Source organism: Daphnia carinata, chromosome 9 (assembly GCF_022539665.2).
Source record: "Daphnia carinata strain CSIRO-1 chromosome 9, CSIRO_AGI_Dcar_HiC_V3, whole genome shotgun sequence".
Taxonomy (NCBI): Eukaryota; Metazoa; Arthropoda; class Branchiopoda; order Diplostraca; family Daphniidae; genus Daphnia; species Daphnia carinata.
The window spans coordinates 7,034,153-7,050,009 of NC_081339.1; the positions used below are offsets into that span (position 1 = coordinate 7,034,153).

The window sequence follows — 15,857 nt, forward strand, 5'->3', positions numbered from 1 at the left end:
AAAAACGATAGACACCGTAAAGGATAAAGAAGAAAATTGATCAGTGCGATCCCGAAGGACATTTTCACCAGCCGGAAATTCAACTTTCAATTCGCAGAGTTCATGACATGTCTATATTAGAAAAAACACCTGTCATACCTATTATGATAGAATATTTAGGAACTTTTGAAACATTTTCGTGTGTCAATTTTTAAGTATGTCCCGTAAGTTGCTTGGCAATGACATTTACCTACCGTGGCGAATGATACTATAACTTTTACTTTTTTTTTTATAGGTACCCTAATACTAGGTATGATCTTGGATAGCATCAAAAGATCGATCCCCGTCACCTGAATATGCTGCCATCCGAGTTTATTTATACACTTCGTGTTCATTGAGCTCACAAAAGCTGCGGTATGTATGTAGAAAGATATGTAGAAACCATGACCCGTATATGCTTGTTTTTTGTTTTGTACCCTGAAAAAAAATGCATGAACCGGATGATGGAATCGTGTGCTCGATCGCTGATCATTTGTCAGCATCGAAAAACCGAGTTATCCATCATGTCATTCAGTATTTATTTTAACGTTTTCTTCTTTCAAACGCTTTCAAGGACTTTAAAAACTTATCGTTAGATGGCGTTAAGCTTATTTGTCAATATTCTGGGCAATGTTTAACAAAAACACCTGTACAGCATTTTAATGAGATGTGTTTGAACGGAACGTGATCCGGAAACAATTTAATGCACATACTCTGTTGGAACTGCAGATTTTGAAAAAATTCTGTTGTTGAAGAGCTTTGTCTTTTTTTTTGTTTCCCACCAATTGAATTTCAATTAGTTCCACTGCCATTTACTGCCAGTTTGTTGCTAGTATCAAGAATGCAGCGCATTGATTTAACACAACCCAAATGGGATCAGAGCACATTCTCAGGAAGATTGAAGCACTTCTTTTGGGTTACTGACCCCAGATCCTGCATAGTTTCAAGCCAACAGCTTTATGATGCCAAAGCCTTGGTTGAGAAATATAAGTACCGTACTTTACTTTAAAAATTTTATGTTCCATGTATTGATTGGAGACATTCAACTTTGTAGGAACCACCAAGAGCCACCGGGAACTACGAGCGCACAAGTGTGGTATGCCAGGAAACTCTACGAGTCTGCCTTTCACCCCGACTCTGGGGAGCTGCAAAACTTTTGTGGCAGAATGAGCTTCCAAGTGCCTGGTGGTATGCTCATCACTGGCTTCATGTTGCAGTTTTACAGGTTGATTTCAATTTCGTTTTTCGTGCATATAGTTTAATTTGGCATACATTATAATCTAGGACGGTTCCAGCCGTGGTTTTTTGGCAGTGGGTCAATCAATCCTTCAACGCCCTAGTGAATTACACCAACCGAAACGCCAAGTCTGAGGTTTCGTCGACCCAGCTGGGCGTGGCGTACGTATCGGCGACAACATCGGCCTTAGTTACCGCCCTCGGTCTCAAGTCCTTCTTGGAAAAAAGGGCCGGAAGCCTGTTACAGCGCTACGTTCCATTCGCCGCCGTGGCGGCTGCCAATTGTATCAATATCCCTCTGATGCGTCAGTCAGAGCTTATTAACGGCATCGCTGTATACGACGAAAACGGGAATGCTGTCACCGAATCTCGCGTAATTATTTAATATTCAAACCGCTGCCTTTTGTTCTTCATGGTAATTATCATTGATGATTGTTTTTCCCGATATTCAGTTGGCCGCTGCGAAAGGAATCACGCAAGTTGTAATCTCGCGAATAGTAATGGCAGCCCCTGGAATGAGTTAAGTCAAATGAAAACAATTGAAAGTATTTTCGAACTCATATTGTTTTTGGGGAAAACAGCTTTACTTCCCTTGGTGATGGAAAAATTGGAAAGCTACGCTTGGATGCAAAGAATTAAATTTTTACATGCTCCTTTCCAAATATTCGCCTGCGGTGCTATGTACATATATTATAGTTGCTTCTATCCTTTCTATGCCATTATTAATACCGATTACTTTCTTCCAGTCTCACTTTCATGACTCCTGCTGCGTGCGCGCTGTTCCCTCAGAGATGGTATCTATTTATTTTTATGGTTTACACATATCGAATTCTACTAAATAATTCCTATTGAAATTCTAGTTCGCTGGCTGCCTCAACGCTAGAACGATTTGAGCCCGAGCAATATGAAAAGCTCAAAAAAGTCAATGGGGATGGTTCAATTTCTAAAGTCTATTTCAATAAGGGACTATGATCGGTAATTTGCAGTTCCTGTCTTAACGCACACATGATCTGATTGACGACAGGCCCATCCTTGTCTTGACGAAAAATTTATAATCCACAGGTCCAGCTTAGTTTATTAATTCTGTTACTCGGCATAGTGGCCCATTGTAAATGCTGAAAGTTATTTGAGAGATATTATAGGTTCTACATTTGTAACTGCCATTGGGCTATTCAATTGCATTAGGAGAAAAATGAGTCAGGTGATTGAATGGTGCCATGTTAATGCTATTGGAATACACCGTACTTGCTGCTGACAAATCAACGGCTGGAGACTGCTTAAGGGAAGCCGTTCGCATGTGTATACTGCTAGTTAAATGATGATCCAACTAAAATATGGAAGTGAATTGGATATATACTGGGGCATGAGGGGCATGAGTACCGGGGGGCACCCTTTACACGGAAGAACTTGAGCTCAGCTTCGTATGCTCCATAGATGGCGGTTATGATAGATAGAAGTTCCATAGATGGCGTTAATGATAGATAGAGGCTCCGTAGATGGCGGATATTATAGAGTCTTCACAGATGGCGTTGGATTTAGTGCTCCATTTCTTCGCAGAAATACGCGTAGATCAAGTTAGTCACGACCGGATCGTATTGGCGATCTAGTGCTGAACGTACTGTAGACTAAACCTTCAGAAGAGTCGCACAACGTGGCAGCATATACGTTTTACTCTCGCATCCATTAATTCTTGGTACGTGTGTGTATGTTAAAACTACGATGGGTGTTTCAGTTAAACCAGCTCAAAGGTATTTTTTGGTTACCGAATGTGGTAAGGGGAAGTGCCACCTAATTACTATAAGAACGCTTAGCTCCACAGAATTGGTTGGGTTACCTAATCACAGTTCTTTTTGTTTAAAAACCTATCTAGAATGTAAATAGAACTACTTTGAGCTCCATTTATTCAGTTGAGAAATGCTACATCGTGAAGGTTTTTCAGTGTTTGGGTTACCTGGAGGTGTCTGGTTACACATAGAGAATTTGAATTCAGCTTCATGGATTTTAGCTGTCAGCAAACACATTTATTTCCGAAAATATATAGGAATGTTATCTTTTGGTTTCACTAATGTTTTTTTTTTTTTACAGACTGACCAGAATAGCAAAGCTATCGAATGCACTGGAAACTGGAAAGTGGGAGAATGAGACACATTCCATACCGTGGATTTGAAAAAATGTTAAACAAAGAAAAAATGACCTTACACCAATAGCCTAGAAAGGTTGTGGTTTGGCAAAACATTACTATTCATTTTTCGCAGGATAGTCAATGAAGATTTTGGAAGAAGGGCTGATTTACAACCAGGTTAGGAATGGTTTATAGCTTCGGATTGCAATGTTTCGAAACACCCTGGCTGCATATCGGTGAGAACCTAATGGTCATAACGTGCTTAAACATGCATTTCTTAAATCTGAACAATTAACTTCTTTCACGCAAACGTATCCCTCTGCCGAAAACGCTCCGTGCGAAAGGCAAAGAAATAGTAGGATGGGATTAACCAGTTTGAAAATGAACGATCATTGCGAATCTACATCAGAATTTTAAGCGAAAAAGAAAAAAAAAGCCATCAGTTTCTGGCAGACCGTTGCATATAAAAACGTTTTCTCCATGCAACTTTGTTTTCTTTATATTTCTAGGCCGTCGTTGATTATTCGTTTCCCGACCATAGTGAAACTACAGTTAAATTCTGGAAACATTTCGGGATTGTCATGGGCACTGATATGAGTATAGTAATTTTATTTATATCATATATCTTATTAATCTTTACTATTAGCAGAATATAATATTCTTTCATCATACTTTACATCATATTGGCAAGTAGTTATTTATATTACATTATTCATAGCAACTAATAGCTCGAGATATTTCAAACTTTTCGAATTTCACAGATATTACAATGTATTCACATTATTCTCGTCGGAGATTATCCTCACTAACGAACAGCAATTTGTAAGTTAAATTTTACAATTATATTGACATCAAGAGCGGTAATAAAAGAAGCTTTTGGACGCTAAGATATTCGTAGTGCAATAATGATTAGGGTTTTTTAACATAATTAATAAAACATAATGAATTTTTTATATTATAATTATTGCTGTATGTTTGTATATATATGCTAACTCTTCAACCGCCGTTGATGAAACCAGGAAACTTCTGCGGTCTGCAACACGCTTACACAGCAGTAATATCTAGCATTTTGCTCGTTATTAAAAATAAAATTCCGTTAGTCATTTTCGAAGGATTCGCATCTACAGGTATGTAACATAATATTAAATAATTACAAGTTGTTATAAATGTACATATTATAATAACTTAACCGTTGGCCAGTGATTCTCATAGCACAGTATGCTGTAGACTAGCAAACAATTGATGTAAGCACTCCATTTGCATCAAAAATCAGCAAGTGACTGATTTCGGAAGAATCCTAAAATGAATACTTGAAGTATCAAAAGCATGACAAAGTTTAGATTATGCAGAAAAAAAAACCTACTACTATCACATAAAGTAGACATTGACGTGTAGTTGGCATTAAGGCATTATAAAAATAACTAAAAGAATCTATTTACCAGACATGCGAAGCGCCCGACGATGACATCGGAAAGTTAGGACAGATGCAGTGGAAGATCCTTGTGCAACTACGAAATTTTCGATTTGGCTGCCGCTTTAAATACTCCCAGACACGTGCAACATCTTGACTTTGCCGGAAGAAAAGTGTAGGGTAGAGAGACATAATTCTGAAGGTCAACAGCTGTCGAAAGAAAAAGGTTGTATTTGCATGTGGAGATCGAGAATATGTCCATTCCCCCTCATTTGACCAAATAGATGCAATGACGTAGAGTAGGTGAATAACCTTAGGCAATTGAAAAACAAAAAATCAAAACCCCGTTTTGCATTTTCTAAGTAGCCCATTCACCTGCACGACATGCACTGGTGTAGATCTCTCGCTGTTAATTCTGGTGTAGTGATTCACACAAGTTCCACACGTGGTTGTAGTTTCCGTTCACAAGCTAGATATGTTTCGCCATTTGTCGATACACCAATTACGCACTTCAAAAAGCACTGGGTTTTGCCTCTGCACTGGTGTTGTGTAGTTGCACATGTCAAACCGCATTTTGTTGGGTAGTAAGATAAGTCTAGCTAGAATAGAAAACGTAGATTAAGTTGAGGATAAGTAGGTCTAAAGTTAAGATTAAAGCTACTTTAAGTAAGGCGTAAGCGTAGTCCACCTCACTTCGTTACTTTTGCACAACACTACCTCTACCATTTTCTTTCACTGTTCTGTGCAATTATTTACAGTAGTCGTCGTACGGAAACCATTTTTTTAGCAAACAATTGCACGTTTCGACTGTTTCACACAATTTACACATGAACCGCCAATCCAAACAACCACCTGATTATTATTTAACGATTAATAACCAATTTCTTTTTTCAGGAACTTTTTATCCAATGTAACTGTGATTTGTGTACTTGATGCCTCTTAGAATTAAGACGAAACTTGTTGAAGGTCAAATATTTAAAACAAAAATTTTTTTTTTTCTCGCTTCTCTAAAATCAGGAGGGCAATCTCTGGGGTCGAAGAGGACACTGGACAACGAGGATCGCCGTCGCAGCCACTAGAGTATCGCCCAGGATTCTGAAGTTTATATTTACAAATTTAGTGTCAAATCATGTTTTTTATTTATTTATTTATTTTATGTATATAGGAGGGCCACATCACCACCGAAGAGGACCGTTGGACAACGAGGGTCACCGTCAGAATCCTAGCCCAAAATTGCAAGGTATTTAAAATTTTTTAAGTTTAGTTCCTTGTTGTATGTATTTATCTGTGTCTAGGAGGGCTGGCAACACCACCGAAGAGGATTAATGTACACCGGGGTCTCCGAAGTCGCCAAGGCTTGCCAGGTATAACGTACACAATTTTAAGTGTCTAATCGAGTTTTTTTTGTTTTTTTTTAATGTATTTTGGATAGGCCACATCACCACCTTAGAGGGTCACTGGACAACGAGATTCGCCGTCGGAGCTACTATGATCGACGCCCAAAATTGTCAAGTATTTAATTGAAATTCTTAGGGTTTGAACTATGATTTTATTTTGTTTTATTTATTTAGGAGGGTCTCAACACGATCGAAGAGGATGCTGGGCATTGAGAATCATCGCTGTAGCAGCGAGATTGTCGGTACGGGTATTGACGTTTTTTTAACTTCGTTTAAGAGTTTAATCATGTTTTCTTTTTTGTTTTTGTTTTTTTTTGTATCGAAGATGGTCTCACCACCACCAAAGATGACGACGGACTACTGATATCGTCGCCGTGGATGTTTCAGGTATATGGTTTACTCGTTTAATTGTCTAATCAGGTTTTTTATGTATTTAGGAGGTCTCCGTCATCGCCGAAGAGGATCACTGGACAACGAAGTTCGCCGTCGGAGCCACCAGTCTCGTCGCCCAAAATTGTCAAGTATTTAATTCGAAGTTTTAAGTTCATCACTGATTTATTTTGTTTTTATGTATTTAGAAGGGCCACGTCACCATCGAAGAGGATGCTGGCATCGAGAAACGTCGCTGGAGCAACAGGATCGTTGCAATGGATGCTTTAGGTATAGATTTTTACACGTTTAATTCTCTAACCATGTATTTTTTATGTATGTGTGTAGATTGGTCCATATCACCACCGAAGAGGGAAACTGGACAACGAGGTTCGCTGTCGGAGCTACCATGGTTGTCGCCCAAAATTGTCAAGTATTTAATTGTAAATTTATGTTTTCACCATTATTAATTTTTTTTTTTTATGTATAGGAGGGCTCCACCACCATCGAAGAGGATGCTGGACAAGGTGGTTCACCGTCGGAACCACCAGGATTGTCGCCCAATATAGTCAAGTATTTAATTGAAAGTTGTAAGTTTAACACCACTAATTCATTTTGTTTTTTATGTGTTTAGGAGGACGCTATCATCGCCTAAGAGGATCACTGGACAACGAGGTTCGCCGTCGGAGCTATCTGGATCATCGCCCAATATTATGAAGTATTTAATTGAAAGCTTTTAGTTTCACACTATGACCTTATTTTGTTTCTATATATTTTGGAGGGCAGGACCACCATAGAAGAGGCTGCTGGACATCGAGGATCGCCGCTGGAGCAACGTTGTTATCGCATTGGATGTTTCAGGTATATTTTTTTTACACATTTAATTATCTAACCGTGTTTTGTTTTTTATGTCTTTGGGAGGGCTCCATCGTCGCCGAAGAGGACCACTAGACGTCGTTGATCGTCCTTGGAGTAACCGGAATCGCCGTCGATCTCCGAGATACACGCCCATTAGTTCAATGGGGAAATAAAGATGGTACGGTTGAGTATTGCCTAATTGGCATTTTTCTACTTAATTCCGTGTTGTTATTCGTGTGTTTCACAAATGTGTTGTTCTTGCTATTTATTCCTTACTGTTACTTCCCATAAACATTACGGCGTATGGTTTTAACTTTCACTCAGCACGGTAGTTCACTACACCTGTACATCACGGTTCTTCACGGTTAGTGCTTGCTTTTTTGCACCGGGTTGGGATTAGTGTATCTGGTAATGTGGTCCTGCTTACATGGGTTTTATGCTAAGTATTTAGTTGGTAGAGGTTGACTAACGTTTATTACTAAAATATAAAGTAAAACAAAATAAATTTATTTTATGACTGCATACTCTTTTCGTTTGAGTGTGTTAAGTCTTGAGTATTATGAGTAAAATAATTAATCGCGTGCGATCGGGTTGCTAACCCCGATTTGGCAACCCGATAGACACGTCATGGGTCAGTGACCCTTCCAAACTGTCCCAAAAAGAAGAATGAACAACCCGCTGAACAAGAAACCGGCTCGAGCGATACGGGTCTGTGGGGCTGACTTTTGTCCTACAGTTTTCCTCAGCGAATTGGATGCATTGCAACGCTGTCTCACAAACATGTCTACATATGAAGCTCCTTACCTCAGTTTTTTCTGACTGTAGAAAGTTATGCAAACCAAGGATACCGGTAAATATTTGACAATTTTAACTATTCTTTGTTTGGCATTTAATTCAGCTTTGATTATTTTAGAATATTGAAGACGTGAAGCGAACGCGAATCAAACACAAATCACGAGGACTGGCCGCAGTGTTAAAATGGTAGTGAGGTATAGTTCAGCATGCGACTATAAAATACTAATATGTAAAGCCTTGACCACAGAAAACAACGGAGTCTTAGAAATTCTCCTTGATCACGAAATTCAGACCAGAATCGTGAGTTGCATTTCATTCATTTCATTAAAAAAAATTTAGTTCAGTAGCTCGTTCACCTGCAAACGATATGCATTAATGTAGATTATCGCTTCAAAAGACGGTGTAGTGATAAGAGAATTTTCATACGTCCATGTAGTTTTCGTCTACAAGCTGGATGTGTTCTTTTTTTGTTTATTTCTTTTTGTACAAACTGACTAGAATAACAAATCAGTTAAATGAACTGGGGATATGTATATTGGAAAGGGCATGTTGTGCTGGATTTAAAATTAATGCTCAACGAAGAAAGATATTAGGAAAAAATTATTAAGATTGGCAATTATACACAAAATATAACTTTCTGATTGGGTCTATTTAATACACCAGCCCACGGGAAAGGAAATGATACCGAAAAGAAAAATAGAAATAATCGATGGAAAATATATAGCACTTCTGATGAGCAGGATGGGGGATATTGGTACTTCATTAAATAATAGTTGACTGTGTTGTAAGAAAAAAGATTGTAACAAAATGTCACTTCAATTGTGCAATAATGATAATTGATTTACGACAAGTATGTAGTTACGTTTAATAGTTGAACAGTATAAACCGGTATTTTAAAATTATAGGTATTTAGTTTATTGGAAATGAGTTACAAATTAAACATAATTTGACGAACGTTAATAGTAATCATGCTTAATATTATGCTCTTGTAATTGTCTGTAATATATTCGAAACAACTCATCGCGTGTGATCGGGTTGCATGTCCGATAAAATGAATGGGGTATGGGGCTAATGCAAAACAGCCTATTACTCGCTCCATAAATTGTGACAACTCGATCGAGCCAAGCCGGGCGGTTTTACTAAAGAAGTTAAATGTTTTACAACGCTGTTTAACATAACTGGGTGATCAAAAAAATTAAATTGTTGTAAAGTTGTTTTTTTCTTTGTACTAGTTTCTGTTGTACTGTGTGGCTTGTGTTCCGTCGTTGCCTGTGTGCTAACGTTTGATTAACGAAACGTTTGTATAGATTAATGTAATGCCGATTATATTGTGATTTAATCTCGTGTATATTAGAAGTACCGACTTATGTTTCTTTGTTTATATTATGTATTTTTTAATAACTGGGAAACAATTACACATTCATTTTACACAATTTATTACATCTAAATCATTTACACAATTGACACAACATACAACAACCATACATAACTTGAAACGAACTGAATTTTCAGTAACTTTGTGGTATCGAACCTTATTCTTCGGCGTATCTTGCCGGTGCTCAACCATTGAGCTGTAGTCACTTATAGTTTCAGTGTTTTATACCTTGAGTCAACGCACGAACATATTTTCTAGTTAATATTTTAATCTTGCTGTACTATTGGTCAGTCTGCCCAGAAATTGTACATTTAACATGGCATATCTGTAGAGGGTCCGGCTACGATGTCGGAAGACAGAGTTTCAAATCCAGTAGGGGATAAAAGACATTAGAAATTGAAAAATAAATATTTTATCATATATTTAATTGTTACTCAAATTTCTAAAACGTGTAAAAGATGACGGGTCGCTATACCATTGGTTAGTCTGACCATTCAATTCACAAATTATATAGTTTGTGTGTAGAGAGTCCAGCTACGGTACCAGAAGATTGGGTTTCAAATCTTACGCATTGCTAAAGCTGTATGCAAGCATGCACTCCATACAATTATGTTTATTATATATTTATTTAATATGTTTAATAGGTTGTCTAAAGATCACTTGCAAAAATGGTTGTCGGCGAAATGTAACTCATGGCTCAACGGTAGAGCATCGGCTTTGTAAGTCAAATGATTATGGATCGATCCCCGAAAGAGTTCAGCTATAAAATAAATAATTCAAATGAACAAAATATACAACATAGTATGAAATGGCAATTGCTATGCAGTAATCCCAAAAGTAGAAGCCATAATGTTAAATAAAATTGTATACATCATATTGCAAACATGCAATGTGATATATAAATCTGTTTATCAATTTATTTGAAAAACAAATAAATAATATGTTCTATCTCTAGCTGGGAATCGAACCCATGTTACTTGATTTCCCAATCCAATGCTCTACCACTGAGCTACTTAAGATATGAAATAAAGATCTTTATCTTCAACATATTAAGGTAGCTATGGCCGACGAGTCAATAGAAAACCTAACCCCATTGGGGGGATATAGGGGGGCACATGCCAGAAAGGCAAAGCGTCCGCCCCACAACACGAAGGTTCCTGGTTCGATTCCCAGTCAGGTCTCCGTTTCCAAAGGCTTCCTACCTTCCCAGGTGTCACGATTCCACGGGGCCAGTCGAGTTGGGTAACTTCGTGCGAAGCACGCGAACGGATATTTTACCAAATGTTAATCTCAAAAAAAAAAAAAAAATTCCAATAAATATTATATGTTACTCTTTATTGAGTTTATAGTATCTTGTATAATTTACAACGGATCTTAACCGTATCCATTATCCTCTGTTTAGACAGATGATAATAAATGAATGTTAGAAACCTTGTGCAATGTATCGAATTTCATATATCATGGCTTCTACTTTTGGTATTGTTACATTGCAATTGCCATTTCAGAAACCTTTGAAGATACTATGTTGTATATATTGTTCATTTGAATTATTTATTTTATAGCTGAACTCTTTCGGGGACCGATCCCTAATCATTTGACTTACGAAGCCGATGCTCTACCATTGAGCCATGAGTTATATTTCGCCGACAACCATTTTTGCAAGTGATCTTTAGACAACCTATTAAACATATTAAATAAATATATAATAAACATAATTGTATGGAGTGCATGCTTGCATACAGCTTTAGCAATGCGTAAGATTTGAAACCCAATCTTCTGGTACCGTAGCTGGACTCTCTACACACAAACTATATAATTTGTGAATTGAATGGTCAGACTAACCAATGGTACAGCGACCCGTCATCTTTTAAACATTTTCAAAAATATGTGTAACAGTAAAATACATGATATAATATTTATTTGTCAATTTTAATTGTTTCTGACATTTGCATCCCCTATTGGATTTGAACCTCTGTCTTCTCATACCCTAGCCGGCCACTCTACAGATATGCTATGAAAGACATACAGCTAGTGGTCAAAATGACAAATAATATAGCAAGATTAAAATATTAACTATACAATATGTTCGTGCATTGACTCAAGGTATAAAACATTGAAAACGTAAGTGACTATAGCTCAAGGGTTGAGCATTGGCAAGCTACGCTGAAGATTAGGGTTCGATACCCCATAGTTACTAAAAACTCAATAGGTGTAATAGTGTGTATATGTGTTGTGTGTAATGTCAATTGTATGTGTGAATCAGATATAATAAAATGTATCAATATCAAATGATTGTGTCAATGTACTAAGTTATTGAAAATACAGAAAATTAAACAATTATTACAGTGATTCTTCTAATCTACACGGAGTTAAATCACAACATAATCGGCATTAAATTAACACATATAATCATTTCACTCATCAAACGCGTGCACAGTGTAGACATCAGAACAAATGAAAATTGAATAAATTTAGCGAAGAAAAAAAAAAAAAAATGAAAAATACAAGTTTTCACCACTCAGTTTCGTCATGTATTTCACTGTGAATCTACAAAGTAATGGTAGAGTGCAACTCTACACTTACTATAGCGCAGATATTATAAAGAGTATACTTTGCTCAAGACAAAATCTCATTTGTTGCAAGATAAGCTCAACCTGTTTACTAATATAAGAGCATGACATTGAGACAGAATTATGTTATATTACGAATTGTCAAACATATATGATTTATACTTGTCTGCTTAACAGCTGCAGGTGCAGATATGTTACATTTTTTTTGTTCTTCATAATTTATTGAGCAGGTAACTGCCTGTTTTTAATTTACTAATTTTCGTCAAATTTTGTTTAATTTATAACCCATTTTCAATAAATTAAATTTCTTTTTTAAACACATAAATAAACAAACTTTTACTGAACAGTGAATTGATTTAACTACCGACTTTTAAATCAATAACTATTATTATACCACAACATAAGTAACATTTAATTTCAATCTTTTTTCTTACAACACCCGTCAACGCCTTTTTAATCAAGTACCAATATCCTCCACCTTGATCATTAGAAGTGCTTTATATTTTACATCGATTATTTATATTATTTCGCGGTATTATTTCCTTTTCTGTGGGGTGGCGTATTAAGTAAAACCCAATCGGAAAGAAATATTTTATGAATTTCAATTCCTAATAAATCGCTTACTAATATCTTTTTTCGCTGAGCATTAATTTTTAATTTATAACAATATGTCTCACTTTCCAACATTCCCATCCCCAGTTTATTTAACAACTTTGTTATTCTAGTCAGTTTGTATAAAAAAAAAAAAAACATTTCCAGCTTGTAGACGAAAACTACATGGACGTACGAATGTTCTCTGAATCACTTCACCGTCATTTCAAGCGATAATCTACAGTGTAGATCATTAATATCGATCATCATTAGTGTAGATTCTACATTAATGCATATCGCTTGCAGTTGAACAAAACTACTGAATATTTTTTTTTTAAATGCTGAATTGAATGAAATGCAACTCACGGTTCTGGTCTGAATTTCGCGATCAAGGAGGATTTCTAAGACTCCGTTGTTTTCTGTGCTCAAGGCTTTACATATTGGTATTTTATGTTTACATGCTGAACTATATCCCACAACCATTTTAACCCTGCGGCAGGTCCTCGTGAATGGAGTTTGATTCTGCCACATCTTCGCCTTCAAGTCTTCAATATTCTAAAACAATCAAAGGTGAATTAAATGCCAAATAAAGAATCGTTAACATGAAATTTGCAAATATGTACCGGTATCCTTGGTTTGCATAGCTTTCTACACTCAGAAAAAACTGAGCTGAGGACTCATGTGCAGACATGTTTGTGAGACAGCGTTGCAATACATCCAATCCGTTGAGAAAAACTGGAAGACCAATGAGCCCCACACCCGTATCGCTCGAACCGGTTTCTTGTTCAGCGGGTTGCTCATTCTTGCCAATGGGTCAGGGTGGAAGGGTTACTGCCCCATCACCATTTAGCGGGTTGTCAAATCTTGGTTAGCAACCCAATCGCACGCGATTATTATTTTATTCACATATTATTCAAGTTACTAAACCATACTTTAAAAAAAGATTATGCAAACATACAACAAATTAGTAAGTGTTAGTAAAAAGGCACCAACTTAATACTTGGCATAAAACCAATGAAAGCAGAACTACATTACCCGATACACTAATCCCAACCCGGTGCAAAAAAGCAAACAAACCGTGAATGAACCGTGGTATACAGGTGTAGTGAATTTGCGTACTCAGTAAAAGTTAAACCATACGCCGTAATGTATAAAGGAAAATAACGGTAAGGAATAAATGACAAGAGCAACATATTTGTATCACACACGAATAACACGGAATAAAGTAGAAAAATGCCAATAGACAATATTCAACCGTATGTGTAAATTGTGTGAAGTCGAAACGTACAATTTGTTAGTAGAAAAATGGTTTGCGAACGACGATTACGGTTAATAATTGCATAAAACAGTGAAAGAAAATGGTTGAGATAGTGTTGTGCAAAAGTAACGAATTGAGGTGGACTACGCTTACGCCATACTTAAGGTAGTTTTAATCTTAACTTAAGAACTACTTATCCTTAACTTAGTCTACGTTTTCTATTTTATCTACACTTATCTTATTACCCAACAAAATACGGTTTGACATGTGCAACAAAGTAACACCAGTGCAGCGGCAAAACCCAGTGCTTTTTTAAGTGTGGTGATTGGTGTATCCACAAATGACGAAACATATTCAGCTTGTGAACGGAAACTACAACCATGTGCGGTAATTGTGTGAATCACTACACCAGAAGTAAGGGCGAGACGTCTACACTAGTGCATGTCGTGCAGGTGAATGGGGTACTGAGCTGGAAAAAGCCAAACGGAGTTTTGCATTTTTTTTGTTTTTCATTTGCCTAAGGTTATTCATCTATTCTACGTCATTACATCTCTTAGGTTAAATGACGGGGAATGGACATATTCTTGGTCTCCACATGCAAATAAAAACCTTTTCCTTCGACAGCTGTTGACCTTCAATTGCACAAAGATCTTCCGTGCCGACCGGTGCAAAAAAGCAAACAAACCGTGAATGAAACGTGGGGTGCAGGAGCAGTGAATTTGCATCTTCAGTGAAAGGTGAAACCATAAGCAATAATGCTTGAGGGAATAGAATGGGAATAAAAAAGGAACGAGGGAAACATCTTTTAATCACGCAAATCAAAATACGAAATTAAGTAAGTCAACGCCAATTAGGCAATACTCAACCGTACCATCTTTGTTGCCATAGTCCTTATGGACGTGAATCTCGGGGCTGAGCGGCTACCCTCGTTGCTCCAGCGGCGATCCACGACGTCCAGTGGTCCTCTTCGGTGTGGTGGAGCCCTCCTACATACACAAAAATAAAATCATAGGGTAGAACTTAAAGCTTACAATGAAATACTTGACAATTTTGGGCGACAATCCTGGTAGCTCCGACGGCGAAACTCGATGTCCAATGATCCTCTTCAATGGTGGTGGAGGCCTCTTGGGTACGTAAAAAAAACATGGTTAGACATTTAATTTAAAAATAATATACCTGAATATCCGTGACGACGCTCTCGGTGCTCCAGCTCTTCGGCGGTGGTAGGGCCCTCCTAAATACAAAACAAATAAAATAGAATCATGCTGTAAAATTTAAAACTTTCAAATACTTGACAATTTTAGGCGACAACCACGGCAGCTCTGACGGCGAACCTCGTTGGCCTATGGCCCTCTTCGGTGGTGATGTGGGCCATCCTAAATACATTAAAAAAAAAACATGATTAGATACTTAAACGTGTAAACATATTTCTACAACATCCACCGTGACGACCTCGTAGGTCCAGCGACGATCCTCGATGTCCAGCATCCTCTTCGATGGTGGTGAGGCCCTTCTAAGTACATAAGAAAAAAAATAAGATCACAGTGTAACACTTAAAACTCACAATGAAATACTTGACAATTTTGGGCGACGATCCTGGTGGCTCCGACAGCGTCCAACATCCTCTTCGATGGTGGTGGAGCCCTCCTAAAAATATGAAAACCAAATAAAATCATAGCGTAAAACTTAAAACTTTCAATTTAATACTTGGTTATGTTGGGCGACAATTTTAATACCTCCGACGACGAACCTCGTTGTCCAATGGTCCTCTTCGGCGATGATGGAACCCTCCTAAATAAATTTAAAAGAAAAACATGGTTAGATAATTAAACATATAAGACATATACCTGGAACATC

The 15,857-nt window shown here is 37.3% G+C and overlaps 2 protein-coding genes and 2 long non-coding RNA genes across 4 annotated transcripts; 3 read left to right on the plus strand and 1 right to left on the minus strand.

The window, feature by feature from the left end:
- The first annotated feature begins 632 nt into the window (after positions 1-632).
- LOC130697819 (sideroflexin-2-like) lies at positions 633-2,517 on the plus strand. The gene is made up of 7 exons (XM_057520615.2): positions 633-1,008; positions 1,073-1,243; positions 1,303-1,627; positions 1,707-1,773; positions 1,836-1,935; positions 2,001-2,048; positions 2,115-2,517. The coding sequence occupies exons 1-7, from the start codon at positions 860-862 to the stop codon at positions 2,224-2,226; spliced, it is 972 nt and encodes a 323-aa protein (XP_057376598.1). The 5' UTR covers positions 633-859; the 3' UTR covers positions 2,227-2,517.
- Positions 2,518-4,260: 1,743 nt separating this feature from the next.
- On the minus strand, positions 4,261-4,879 carry LOC130697849 (uncharacterized). The gene is made up of 3 exons (XR_009003047.1): positions 4,816-4,879; positions 4,567-4,685; positions 4,261-4,497 (listed from the first exon to the last, which is right to left on the minus strand). It is a non-coding gene; the product is annotated as an uncharacterized LOC130697849 (long non-coding RNA).
- A 934-nt stretch (positions 4,880-5,813) lies between these two features.
- On the plus strand, positions 5,814-6,280 carry LOC132088351 (uncharacterized). Its single transcript, XR_009421848.1, has 3 exons — positions 5,814-5,887; positions 5,953-6,027; positions 6,083-6,280. It is a non-coding gene; the product is annotated as an uncharacterized LOC132088351 (long non-coding RNA).
- Positions 6,281-6,358: 78 nt separating this feature from the next.
- On the plus strand, positions 6,359-7,293 carry LOC130697843 (uncharacterized). Its single transcript, XM_057520641.2, has 6 exons — positions 6,359-6,426; positions 6,510-6,705; positions 6,763-6,844; positions 6,902-6,986; positions 7,044-7,126; positions 7,188-7,293. The coding sequence occupies exons 2-6, from the start codon at positions 6,576-6,578 to the stop codon at positions 7,291-7,293; spliced, it is 486 nt and encodes a 161-aa protein (XP_057376624.2). The 5' UTR covers positions 6,359-6,426; positions 6,510-6,575.
- Positions 7,294-15,857: the final 8,564 nt, after the last annotated feature.